A 14,507-nucleotide genomic window follows, 5' to 3' on the forward strand; every position below is an offset into this window, starting at 1 on the left:
GTGCACTAGTTAAAATAGACTTTTCTAGTTGCACAAAACTATGCTTTTTATCTTGATCTTACAATGTATTCATGTATGTATGCAGATATATATTTTATTCACAATCCACAATGCAAACAAGGCATCCTAAAGTACTGTAGTAAAAAAACTGCCAATTACTTTGAATGTGTATTTTTCAGCAGACTTATTGGACCTACTGCATAACATTAAGGGGAAAATCATGCCAACAACAGAAAACTGTACTAAATTGTCAGTGATATCAAAACAAGGTGTCAAACCTGATCCAGAATGTTTTAAGTGAACAATAAAACAAAATGAAAGAACAAGAACAAACTGGAAGCCCCCTTCCACTGCTACATTATGAGTAAGACTCTGTTCTAGTAAGGCTGCTGAATATTTACCCCAACAAGTTTAAAGTTAAAATGCACACAATATATACGTTTCCAACCCACCTTGCAAACAAAGTATATTCTAGTGCTTCCTGAAACATGTGCTGTCTTCTCTCACACAGAATTGAACCTATTATCTGGATTTAAAACGTGAAATGGAAGAACTTTTCTCTTTTCTCAAAACATATAGTAATAGCATGTAAAAAATAAAATCCATACAAAACCACAATTATTGGCATTCCTAATAAACTCTATAGATGCATTCCCTGTACACATTTTAATCTTTATTAATTTAAGAGAAGTATTACAAAGGTCCATATGTTTAGTGAACTTAAATCCACTTTCCCTTTCCCCATCCTGCAATGCTATAAATAGTTTTGGGATCTTTTTTTAGCTGCAACGTCTAACGTGTTCTAGCACATACTCAGGAAAGTGTAGACTACAAACTTGTAAACCATCTAGCTTGCAGGGCATTCTTGGGTATTCATCTTCTTTCCATTTATTATCTTCAGGGTCAAAAGTAAGAATTGAATCACTGTAGTGCCCATTATAACAAAGGCCACCAAGAACCATTATCTGTTTGTCCAACACAGCTACACCATGGCCACTTCTGCCAATTGGCATAGAAGCCAAAATAGTCCATTGATCAGCATCTGGATCATAAACCTCTGTGGAAGGGCATCCTTGAGACTCAAAAGAGGCCCTAAGGATTACACAGACCCCTCCAAATACATAAAGCTTGCCATTATAAGAAATCATCTTGTGAAAACATCTTGCATAATTCATTTTGCATTTGTTTTCCCAACAATTAGTGACCACTTGAGTCCTCCTTGTTCGCTGTTCAACAGTCCCTTCTTTACTGGGGTCAAACACACAAACCTGCTTTGATGTGGAAGAGGATGTTATTCCACCAGTGATGTACAATTTGTTACCAAGAACAGTTCCTTCATGTCCATACTTATTTACTGGGTAGGGATCCACAAACTCCCACTTATCGTCTGTGATATCATATCGCTCTGTTGAATAAAATGTCTCATCTCTTGTCCTCCCAGCCACTGCATAAATGTACCTTCCAATAACACCAACGGCAAATTCTGAACGTGGTACAGACATGTCTGACATTCGCAGCCAAGAGTTTTGTCTTGGATCATATCTGAACACTTTGGAGGAAGCATGAAATTCACCATCTGGCCCCAGCTCTTCCCCACCCAATAGGAACACAAAGTTATTAACAATAGCAAGGCAGTCTGGTCGTAAAGGTACTTGTGGGCCTTCTAGCTCCCACCATACCCTTGGCTTGTGCAGCAGGAGGATTTTACTATTTACCATGCTGTGTCCTATCATTCCTCTAAATACTGCAGTCTGGGGTTTGGCAGAACGAATGCGATTTGATTTCATTTCCATCAAAGGCTGCTGGTGCACACTATGGAAGTAATTCATAGCTTGCTCCACCTCATGCCTCAACTGCCGGGAATAACGATAAAATTCCGATGTTTTCACCTGAGGACAGAGCAAAATACATGTGTATTGACCAAGAAGAACAGTATGGAGGAGAAAACTCTCTTAAAGAACACTGCCTAATTTTAACTCAGACCTTTACAAAAAGCCATGGTCTAATTACTACAAATAATTACTACTAAGGACCTGTAAGTCCAGAATCTGTTGAAGCTTCTGAGCAAGCCATACTTCTTTTCCCACATGTTCTTCCTACATTCCCTGCTTTCTTCAACATGTTTAACAGTTGTAATCACAATTACTGCATCTGACTGCCCCACAGAATCCTTTAATAATTAACTTGACATATTTTGTTGAAAGGATAAAATAGCTCAAGACAGGTTTTGCACATTTGGACTCTAATTAAGATTTAAATAATCTCCTGGAGAATTTAACCATTTCCTAACGCTCTAACACTTCCTAAGCAAGTCCTTTAAAGTTTAAAATATCAAATTTGATTTTCTGTTCCAATTATTAGCAGCATGCCAGTAGGACCTCACATGTCACAGAAGGTTTTTATTACTTATACACATAGTCAACAACTACAGCATCATACCTTTTGGACTGCCACTAATTCCAATGTTGCAGGGAGCCCAGTGCACTTTAGCAAGATGACCATGTTGACAGAGTAGAAAAACTTCCAATTCTACATTCCAAGGCCTATAGGCAAGTTTTCTTAAACCACAGAGTAAGACATGATGTATTGTACCAATAGCTGTCTTGGTGCAGAATAGTGTTCTATGAGAAAAGTCTTTTGCGTTTCTCATAGGATGGCCCTGATCCCATCCTCTCACAAAGAACCTACCAGTAGTGGAGGATCATTCCTTAGGAGCCTAGTATATGCACAAGGTTGCCAATTGCCATTTTTTGCCACTGCAACCTGAAACTGTAATCTTGCACTCTTACCAGAGAGTTGTTACAACCAATGTCATACTGGTCTGACCATAGGATTAAGAGCTGTATGTGTTCCAGCCATGCACAAAGAAGTACAGTGTTAAAAACATACTCTAAGAATGAACACATTTTAAAATTTAGTGCCTAAACCCTAGACTTCCTTTCTATTTTTGCTGCTCATATACTGACAAATTCTATAGTCTCCCATTTGTGAATCAAAATGAGATCTTTAGTTTCTATATTTCACTAATTTCCCATAACTCCAGAAAAAGCTACCGTAGGAATACAGTATTTGTGTTTTACTTTTATCAGTACAGTAAATGGTTTGTCAACACAAATTTGGATGCAATTCTAGTGTTCCTTACAATAAGAAAACCAATTTATCCACTCTGTTTATCTACTGGTCTATCAACTGATATTGAATAGGGTATATGAGTTACACCTAAACATCAGGGCATTTCTAAATCAAAGCATTTAGGTAGCAGAATCTTCATTTTATGGATAAAAAAGAGACCCATTCTGTATTAATAAGGACTTTATCTATAACACATTGGGCCAAATATTTCAGCTTAGCCACAAGTCATCTTGTGTTTGTATATGTTTTTTTTTTTTTTTTTTGCTTTGGTATTTGGGATTTATAGTCTAAAAATATTTAGACTACCAGACAAACGTATGACTAAAGAAACATGTACAATATTTTAATCAGGGTGGGTTGTTAAAAATGAAAAAGATTAGTATGAGTCTCTAGATTTATTATACTGTAAATAATCTGATTTAGCAGTGAAATCTGACATGTACACATACATGGTAGCTTATATAATCATGGGGAGGTGGTTGAGGCCCCATCGGTGAGGGTGTTCAAGGATAGTCTAGACATGCACATGGTGGGCATATCATGAGCGGAGCTGGCTGGATGGCCCGGGAAGCTCCTTCTGACTCACTCTGTTTCTATGTTTCTGTTTTCCTTCTCTTCATTTTAACCTCACAATTCTATAAGGCAGGTTAGTCTGACAGTCAGTTACTGGCACTGTAAACATCAAATGCCAATACAGCTCCTCAAAATATCATATTTCCCTATCATTTAATGGACAACAGAAACAGTAACAAGAGTAATCAACCTTCACTTCATTCTCCTGCCTAAAGAAGAAACCACCATTAGCCCACTTTGGGGATAATTTTTGACCCCGGATTTAAGAGCCTCAGATTTAAGTGCTGCATTACTAAAAAGTCTTTGTTCTGGCTGCCATTTCATCCCTGGTTTCAATGAAGAATAGTTTTCAGCAATCAGTTAATTCAGGTAATTTTAGGTTTAATCTTTTCTCCAGCAAACAGAATTAAAATGTTTTGAGGGAAAGTTTTGCTATTAGTTAATAATCATAACTTTAAAGAGAAACCAAGATTATCCATACTGAATCTTCATTTCTTTAATATTACTGTTCTTTTAACATGACTAAAGGTATAAAAATACCCCATACAACTATTCCTATGGACATTATGCAGTACTCGTGCCCTGAACATGTTTTGGTTTATAGGGAGAAAAATATAAAAAGTAAAATGCTGAAATTTGGAGATTATTTCAGACTAGGCACCTTGTCTAGGGAGGTACGGGGAGACAATAAGAAATTTAACATTTTTAACTAAATATAAGAGTCAATAAAGACCACTATGATTAACCAAAAAAAAACCCAAAAAAAAACCTGATACCAACAATATATCTACCATGCAGCTCATCAGACGTATCAAACAAAAAGGAAGGGGAGGAATACATGAGCTCACAAAACATTCTTAAGAATGATTTAGAGATTTAGGCAATGAACTACAGTTAGTTTTGGAAACACCAGTTATCTGTTTTGGGAAAATCCAATCACCTACCCCCAAAATAACCCTGTCAAACCTGATTATGCCAACCACATGTTATGGAATACACACCGAATCCAGTTTGAATAATTTAGAGTTTGGGATTATGGATGAACTCTGTTAATACAGGAAACATCTAACTGTCCATGTGAAACATGGTCTGAAAAGTGATTAGTGTAAGAAGTTTTCTATATATATAATTGCTCTTGCTTGATCAGACTGCCTATCCTGCATGTAGAAGATGGCATCTGAACAGAGAAATAAACCAATGCTCAGTTCATATTAGCATCTCACTGTAGATTTGCTTAGTCATATATACAGAATCTTCTCTTTGTCTGTACCAGCCTTCAGAAAGAGGGAAAATGTTCCTTCCCATCAGAAAAAGGGAAGAGCTCAGGACCAGTTTGAGAGTATTTTTAGAACCATTTTACTTCCAAGCCATTACTCACCAAGAATCCCACTAGTATCACACTGAATTCCAATTTCTAGCAGCTTTTGGCTTTAGCATTTCCCAAATGGTACCCTCCAGCTGTTTTAGAATACAACTCTCAGCAACATCTGTCTGAACAGTCAATAGTTTGGAATGCTGGGAGCTGTAGTTCAAAAATCTGGAGGGCAGGAGGTTGGGGAATGTTGATCTTGCCCCACCCTCAAACTGCTCTACATTCACAGAAGAGATCTCAGAACCAAACATACTCACACATGCGATGAGGAGTGGCATAGAAGTAAGAAGGTGAGAAACATTTTAATGCAAAGGTTGCCAAGCTGGCCTCTGGGAAAAGAAGACTCCCACTCTTCTTTTCAGAGACACAATAGGCCCAAAAAATGATTCTGTATGTGAACTTCATTAAGAGACACATGTTGAGAGAGAAAGTCCTACAAATCCCAGTATTCCCCAGACAGCTATGTTTTCTTCTATATAAACATGCAGATAACTGCACCCTAACACAGCTTTTATTTTGCATACACACGCAAAACTAGACAAAGAAATAATAAAATAGGAAAAAGAAAACAATGATGAGAAATACAAATATGTTCATATCTAACACAAAAAGAGTGAGGCCACAAAACAGCAAAATATCATGTATGAAAAGCAAAAGGAAGTTTTGAGCAGACATCAAATTAATTTGTTGCAACCAATGACTACAGTACACAACAGCCAGAATACAACACATTTATTTAATAAATTTCAAAAGTGTGTGATTAAGAGTTAGAAAATATATGTTGCTCTTGGTTATTTAGCTGGTCTTTTAACGCTTCAGTTATTTCATTCCAATAGCTCATTTATTAGTCTCAACGTAAGAAACTGATCTTCTTTCAAGTAGCTTAGAATGAAAATACAAATGTAGTAATATGGATTTGTTTTGCCTTGAAAATCTAATTTTAGTATCAGTGAAAGTTCTTCCAATATATACCTTCATCAAAATGTATATTGATCAAAGCATGTATTATTACTCTTAAACAGTTATTGTAGTCTTATTATATAGATACTAAGAAGGAAAAATGATGAATGGGTGTGACAGCTTTACTTGACATGGCACTGTTACAAAATTGTACATAACCTATTTTCCTAATTGTAGTTATGTACTAATGGCAGATGAATAGCAAATGCAGAATTACATTTGATTACACAAAGGTACTGAAGCTTTATGCTTAAAATCTGTTAATGAATGCTCAGTATACAAAATAACAAAGGTATAGCCAAAGAAAAATATAATTGAGAAGATATTTGCTTTGTCATAAAACAAAATAAAAAATAACTCTCTAATATTTAGTAGACCCTTATTTAGCTCTAGTCATCAAGAGACCATTTCAAGCAAGGTTTTCTCCCATTTTCAACATGGAAAAAAGAGTAGCAACCCCCCCCCCACCACACACACACACACACACACACACACACACACTTTGCATTAGCTTTGCAGAGCATAATTATGCTTTGCTTGAACTTTGCTTTGTGGTTGTACAGCATTTCCTAAAAGCATTTATTGGAAGTAACAGAAGAATACTCACTTGTGCAGTAAGGTTAGGGTGGGAGAAAAGGCAGGCACTCTAGCCACACAAGTTACTACTTACCTTACAGGATACATGCTTCTTGGATACAACTAGCAAAAAACAGATCTTTTCCTTTTCCATCCTCCTGCATGAGAGAATCCACTACATCTTTACCCCATATTGTGTTTTCTTTCTGCATTCATTCTGATCATGCAGTATGGTACCCCTTTTTCACTTATCTCATTACTTTGTTGCATTGTTCCTTGTCCATCTCCTACCTTTTGCTTTTCTCTGTTTCCTCATTCTTCCCGCTTCCACTCTTTCCATTCAGATTGGTTTCGTAGAGTCAAAGTTTACCAGACTCTTGAAACATCATATCTAGTCCTATAAGCAAGTTGCCTCTGCTTGGATAGCCTTCTTGCACTACAAGCTCGGTTCCTGATTAATCCATACTCTGTTCTACTAACAACCGGCTCCTTCAAAGACCCATGTACTCTCTTTGGGAAACCAATCCTGCAAAAAGTATCAATATCAATCAAGTGCACAACTACTGCCATTGCCCACTTCTTTGGCATTGGAGAAGGCTGAAGCTTGAAGAGGAACGACACTTTTCCTTCGCAAAGAGACTGAGAATGCACCCTACTACTACTAATACTATTTATCCCTGAAAGAGCAGGAGAGGGAAAAACCCCATCATGATCAGAATTCAGTCATCTCTTTCCACTTTCTGTCTTCTCCTCCCAGGAAAAGAACAGATCATAAATGATGCAGCTTGGTAACAAAGTCCCCATATGTTAGCATGAATAGCTAGGAAGCAGGGGAATCAAGAGCCCTATTAAAGCTCACTTCTATTTCAAAGCACATTATTACTACCTTCAAGATCAGAAGGCCAGCTAGTTTTGGGGAAAACCCCACCTCCATGGCCAGGAAATGTCTTCAGTCCAAGCTTCTGAATGGAGGTGGGGTTTCCCCTAGAAGCTCCAATTTTTCTTCCTGCCTCAGGTGGGAGGCAGTTCTTCACATACCAAGACGCAAAAACAATAAAATGAAAGGCAGAAGTGGGAGGAGGTGGCCACTCCATCAAGCTCGCAAGTTTGTGTACAGGCCTGCAAAATCAAAAAGTATGCCCTGCTTGTGCTTCCTGTCCATGCCATGCAAACCACAAGGAAGCACTTGGACTGCAAGGCTCCCACCAGTGCTTCAGAGATTTGCTGGGATGCTGAGTGAACCAAAGTGCCTAATTGCTGTTCAGTGACTGACCTGCTGGCAGGCTGCCTGTCACCACACAAACACACACGCTGAAGGCTGCTTGGCACACTCAAAGGAGGATCTCACCTCCAGTCAATTCAAGCCCAGGAAATGACCATGTCTTATAGAAGCAGATCCCATGGGAGATCAACACAGCCTTCCCTAATCAGTTTACCCAGCAGCAAGCTTTGTTTTGGCTATAGGTACAATTACATTTTTAGCCACCATTTCCTTTACTCCACAGAAGAGAGAAAAAAGCTTACCAAAACCAAAACCTCTTGGTTACCTCTAAGCTCAGACCACATGTCAACACCCTCTTAACATCTAGGCCAGATGCATTCCTGGCCTGGCATGAACTCTTGAGACAAAGCCTGATAATGCACCAAGACCCAGTGTTTTTGAGTCTAAGCTGTAAAAAACAGAACGTGTAAAGTATCAGGCCTTGCAGTAAAACACTGCCCTAGAGTTACCTAGAGTTACCTCATAGGTGTTGCTTGCCAAAGATTCTGGGAAAATTGCCAAAGGACTAAGCACACAGCATGTTCAGCCTGGTACCCCACCTTATCAGACCAGTTAGGAGCTCCTGCTTGATGTTATGCTTCACTTAATGAGCTCGTACCTTGTACGATGCTTAACTAATTGGCTAATGCTATGGTATGTTATAAGAATCCTGACTGACATTGCTGGAAAGCTTCAGGTGTTGTGCCTGGCTAATGAGGATGGAAAATTTCATGCCCCATAAAGTACAATGATGGAACACTACATATAGTATACATTTGGGCTTGCTGATGAGGTAAACAAGTAGTGCACACCGTTTAGTCCCTGCCCCTGTGTAACAGCCAGTCCTTTCCCCTCAAGTAGTCTATAAAGGTTAGCCATTTCCCTTTGGGAGTTGTTGTTTGGACACCAGACATCCTCAAGGGGCTTCACTTACCATCCATTTCAGCTGATTGGCGCCTCTTAACAGGCAGGTTCATGCTGAGCATTTTAAGTGCCTTGCTTGTTAAACCCTTTGTAACCCTAGCTTTTCAGAGTAATTTGCTTGTCTTTTCAATAAGCTTTCTTATAAGTAAATCTGGACCTAGCTTACCATTTTCTTGGGGTCACTCAAACCTGCAGCCCAAAGTTGGGCCAGAACACCTAGGTTTCCTAAAGCTAACCAACTGAAGGTTCAACCATTGCAGGCACTGCTGCTTACCTAAGGTGGTCAGTACCTTTCTAGCACCCAGAATGGCATCCACAAGCAGGACCTATAAATGCACATGGAGGGCATTCTTCTGTTGGTCTCAGGGAATAAACAGCTGAAATTCTGTAATAGCAGATATTCTGTAATTCCTATAGGTCTATTCATGGGCCTTAAGATTAACACCCTGTTGGGGTAGACCTTTGCCCTCAGATCCATCCTCAGACTTGGAGAAGGCCCCCTAGAGCAGAGGTTCCCAAACTTTTTTGATCATAGAACCTTTCTGAAGACATTTTTTTCCCACATAACCCTAACTCTATACCTGATTTTTACATTGTGAACCCCCAACATTCTTTCTTATTTCATCTGCTCCTATTGTCTGAGTGCTTTGCATAATATAGTAGGTTTGTAAATAAAAACATTTTAAATATAATGAAGTAATTCCTTTCTCAAGGAATGTGAGTATTTCTCAATTATTCCCAACACTATGGAATAGAGTTCTAGGATCCAAATGACATGATGCATTTCTTTGTTTGCTGCTTGTCCAACTGACCATTGAATAGTTGGCCTTGTGTGGTTTCATTTTAAAATCCCTTTTAAATTTCATTTTTGAGATTTTTTGTAGAATCCCTACAAGGTTTTTTGCAGAACACAGTTTAGGAACCACTGTCCTACAGGATTCATGCTCATGTTAAAAGATTCCTCAGTGAAACTGATAAATAGCCCTCCCCAGTTTCCTAACTTGGCAGCTGAATACAGTGGTGAAGGCACAAAAGGTCCTTCAAGCAACTGGAAGCAGCAATCTTTAAGGTCCTTACCTTCAAAAACATCTTCCTAGTAGCCAGCACATCAGCAAAGAGGGTACCAGAGATAAGGGACCTATCCTCAGAAAAGGGGCCTTTGTGTCTTCCACAGAGAAGACATACTTCACCCCAAGATTAACCAGGTCATTCACAGGGCACAAAAATTAACAATTTCCTTCTTCTGTCCACAGCCATCCACCCCTCAGGAAAGAGAATGGAACACCTAAGATGCTAGGCAGGTAGGCAAATTCTCTCTAGACAAAAACAGCTCTACAAGCAACATCATTTTCTGTTTGTCACCTTCAAACCATCCCACCCCAGGCAATGTTTCTCTAGCCTCTCTTGCTCACTGACTCTATGATTGCTTGCTTATACTGCCAGCAATCTGGCAGTATTTTAAGGCATCTTGGTCAACTCAGTAAGAAGGACCATCTCAGTGGCATCCTGGGGCAGGCCCCTCTAGAAAATATCTGCAGGGTGACCACTTGGTTGTCAGTTCACACATTCACCAGACACTATGAAATTGATCAAATGGCCTCTGTGAAGGGCACCTTCAGAGAAGTGCATTCTTCAAAGAATTCTTCCAATCTAGCAGGAAGCCAGTTGAGAGGTCTGTTGGCCCACCCAGGGATGCACTGCATTTTCATATTCCCAACAATTATGCCCATAATGGTTTTTACTGTCAGTAATATTCCCAGCTTGGAATACTCAGAGGCAAGAGAAAACCAGGTCTCCAAAGAGCAAAGTAGTTAGACTCCACTGAAGAGGATATGGACCAGAGCATAGTTCAGCTGAAAGAGGTGGCATTGGATCGGAAAGTGTGGTGAGATCTGGCCCATAGGATCACATAGTCGGACATGACTGAACGGCTGAACAACAACAACATTCCCAGCATTATCTGGCCTCTTGCACTCAAGGGGAGAAACATAAATTCTGTATTCATGAGGAAATTTCTGTTCTCTCACCTGGAAGCCAGCTAGGCCCATCCTTGGGACAGCTTCTTTCCAGGTTTCAGATGGCATAAGTAGATTCTTCCCTTGCTTCACAACCTAAGTGTGACATGAAGAGCCCAAGAGGTGCAATCCAGTGGCTCCTGACATGTATAGGCTCATTGGAAGATTCAACCTGGAGTTTCTGGAGGATGCCCCAGTTCCACTGGGTAATCAGACTGAAGGCTGCCTTCCTGACTCCAGAGGTAGGGTCTTCTAGCTGGCCTCCTTCACTCAAGAATAGAAATTCACTGCTGAGTAAAGAATTTCCCTACTTTGAACTTCATACCTAAGTTTCAGGTAGTTAGAAATTATACTTGGAAGTCCTACATTGATTCTGTTGGCATCAAGAGAGCAAGGACAAGATGAAACATCTCAAGTCAATGCTTAATTGTTTTCCAGTACATCTGCATTTATGATTTTCCATTTTACATTAGTAATTTAAAAGCCTTTAAGATATATGGTTTTCTTTAAAAATATTTGCACAACTAGGCTGTATTACCTCTCCAAGTGAAGCTGCACAAATCATTTAAAATCATAGATTACAATAAATGCAGCCTTATCAATTACCTGTTCTGTACTTGCTTATGAGGATAACCCTATCACTGAGAATCAGAAAAAGCTGCAAACCTACCTGTTTCCTGGCTGTAAATCCTGCTAGTTTGCAAATGGGGTGTTTGTTTTAAAACCTAGATGGCACTTGTTTCAGACAATGATGACTTCAATGTTCCATTTTCTAAAACAGTGTCTTATTTATTCCCTCCTCCTAATACTGGGAATTTTACTTATGAACAGCATGCTGCCCTAAATGCACTGATGAATTCTATCTATTGCTTTCAAATGCACCAACCTTTTCAAAAACACTGGATGGTGTCATCAAACAAAACCTGATGTTCTGAATGATGGTGTCGGTATGTCTCCAGCGTCTTCTATCATGCCGCAGCCAAGCCTGAACAGCCTCGTAGAGCTCTATCTCTGGGAACCTGCTCAGATGATCATTGTCCAAGTAAGTCATAAGCTTTTCAAAACTCAGATAGGACAAGAAGTCAGGTCTGGCCATGAGAGGCACAAAGTTTTCTAACAAAAAGGAATCCAGCTTTTCTCTGACTCCCTCGATGTTCACACCAAAGTCATCTAATAGTCTCATAATTTCTGCACAGTTTTCCAAGCAGATTTTTGCTAAGAGAAAGGAGCAGCAGAACTTAACCACCTCAATAAGCTGGACGTACATGGCAGCCTGGAGGATCTCATGAACAGTGGTCATACTTAGTTCAATGGTTCCATAGTACATGAATTGGAGAACATGACTGAAGCCTGTGGCAGTTAGACCTTTCAAGTGGATTTTATTTTGATCTCGCTCCCTCATATCAGCAGTGAACATAATCCTGAAGTAATCACTTTGGGTGGCAAGCAATGCTTTATGAGCCTGAAATTGGTGATCTTCAATAACAAGAGTGACATCAAGAAGTAATCCCTCTTCATACAGTGTTCTGAACCCAGCAGAAACGCTGGTGTCATGAATAGAGGAACTAAACCCTTCCACGTCCCCTGCCATGAATTACCTGAAAAAAATAAAGAAACAAAATATTATTATGTTTAAAAATCATGAAATGTAGAAAATTTGTGTTCTTTTATCACTATGTTGTGTTGTTTAATCATTAACATAGAAGAATGAATGTTAATAAGCTTGAGATAAAGTCACCCTAATGTGCAAGTGGTGAAGTATTTTTTTCTTTTCATTTAGCTCTTGCAAATAATGGATTCTAAGCAAAGGATCCTAAGATTTATAAACAGGGAAGCTCAGATGGGGCAACCACGACTTTACCTATAGTATTGTACAAGATTATAGGCAGTGCACTATAAGTATAGCCTTAACTCCACTTCTTAGAAGCCTCTCTCTAATATACAGTGCCCTCTATATAACCCAGAGGAGATGAGAAAGGATTCCAATTTCATCAAGGTAGCTATACATAACTCTGTAGCAAGAAAATATATATCAGCACTTACCTTATTCATTACCATACATTTATAATGACAATTATGTTTCCATTTGTCTAACATTTTTAAAGACAAAAACTTGAGATTCTAAAAGACATGTTTGAAATTAACTTGGAAAATCCTAAAGTAATAATCTATATCACATTTCAATCTTTACTTCAATGTCTTTAAAAGTTTATGATCTTAACTGATCCTAAGTTATAAATATTTAAAATAAGCAGCTCAGTATGTCAGTATGTGAAAGGAATTAATGCAGCTTCAGTCTTTTCAAAGACGAACAAGCGACATAAGGAAAGAGATACAAAGTTGTACATTAAAAAATTCTTCACCAAAATTCCTTTTCTGATGGGTAAGATGCAACAGTCTTTCACAGACACTGAAAATGGTAATTGGGCTCATTTGAACCATTTCTCCAAAGATAAGTTTCAGAAAGTTGACCAGAAGAAACCAGTATAACATAGTGATACACAGAGACATTCTGCACAGGTCAGCATTTCAGTACTTAGCAAATAAAGAAACAAAAACAACAAAATATTATGCAAAACTGAGCAAAGCAAGTAAGTTGCAAAACCAAATACTATAAAGAATAAGTCAAACAATCAAAATAATTAACTGATTAAGATTTTTAACAAACAAAGATGGCAAGTGATACATAAAAATAGTAAATCAAAAGTAAAAGGAGAAAAGGTAGCCTAAATGAGGCACAAGGAGCACATCTCTAAGGTGACTTCTCAGACAGACAGTAAACAGCACATGAAAAATCAATGTAATATTATAATGCCAGAGATTGGCATTTACTATGCTAAATGGAACATCATCCAGACAATTCAAGTTTTCAAGACCTGATGGAGAATAATACAACACATAATGAATACATAATAAACAATTCACTTATGGGTGCTACAGCTCAAGAAGGATGTTATCACTGTATGGAGAATTCACATAAGTGCTGTAAAGATTATAAAATATCTGGTAGACTAGTCCTAGAAAAATATTCCACAAACTAGAATGGGTTAATTCAACAGCTGATACTGAATCTTCTGCCAAGCATCAATTAAGCAACACTTGATGCATTCCTTCTGTTTCTGGCACAACATATTACAAAAGAACAGCATGTTGTGGCAACAGCACACCATTAAGATAGTTGATTATCAGTTATCTTTTTGCCTCAGAACTTTGGTTACCAACTTTAGAACCCATCTGGTTGCTTATGGCAAGTAAAGATCATCTCCAGGCAACAATGTAGGAAAGTTTTAGAAACCAGACTGCTTGCTTCTCTCTCTTTTGCCAAGGTACCACAAATGATAGATATATGCATGAGTGACTTATCCACAAGTTAGGGTTAATACATTACTCTTTGTCTACTCAAGCAGCTAACTAAGCACCTGACAGAGTTTTTACTCAAGTTGTTGAAAATGCAAATATTGATTTCCATCAAGGATATATGCCCATTATTGTGGTTCTACTTTAATAAATGTTGATGGTTGCTACAATATTTTGATCAACAAATGAGGCTATATAATGAACTACTTAAATCATGTGTGCCACAAAAGAAGAAAACTCCTTGAGATTATTCAAAAGTAATTTTCAACAAAGCATCATTTTGACACAAGCGCTCTCTCTCTCTCTCTCTCTCTCTCTCTCTCTCTCTCTCTCTCTC

At 38.4% G+C, this 14,507-nt stretch overlaps 1 protein-coding gene across 7 annotated transcripts in view; it reads right to left on the minus strand.

Moving 5' to 3' along the window:
- Positions 1-651: 651 nt before the first annotated feature.
- The window catches only part of KLHL15 (kelch like family member 15), a 28,608-nt gene continuing 14,752 nt past the window's right edge, over positions 652-14,507 (minus strand). For all 7 annotated transcript variants that reach the window (XM_044441546.1, XM_044441545.1, XM_044441542.1 and 4 more), the window contains 2 exons: positions 11,700-12,411; positions 652-1,889 (listed from right to left, as the gene is read on the minus strand). In XM_044441546.1, coding sequence (XP_044297481.1) covers positions 780-1,889; positions 11,700-12,404 — 1,815 coding nt within the window. In that variant the 5' untranslated portion in view covers positions 12,405-12,411 and the 3' untranslated portion in view covers positions 652-779. The remainder of the gene's footprint in view (positions 1,890-11,699; positions 12,412-14,507) is intronic.

This window comes from Varanus komodoensis, unplaced genomic scaffold (genome assembly GCF_004798865.1).
Source record: "Varanus komodoensis strain SLA01 unplaced genomic scaffold, ASM479886v1 scaffold4, whole genome shotgun sequence".
Classification (NCBI taxonomy): Eukaryota; Metazoa; Chordata; class Lepidosauria; order Squamata; family Varanidae; genus Varanus; species Varanus komodoensis.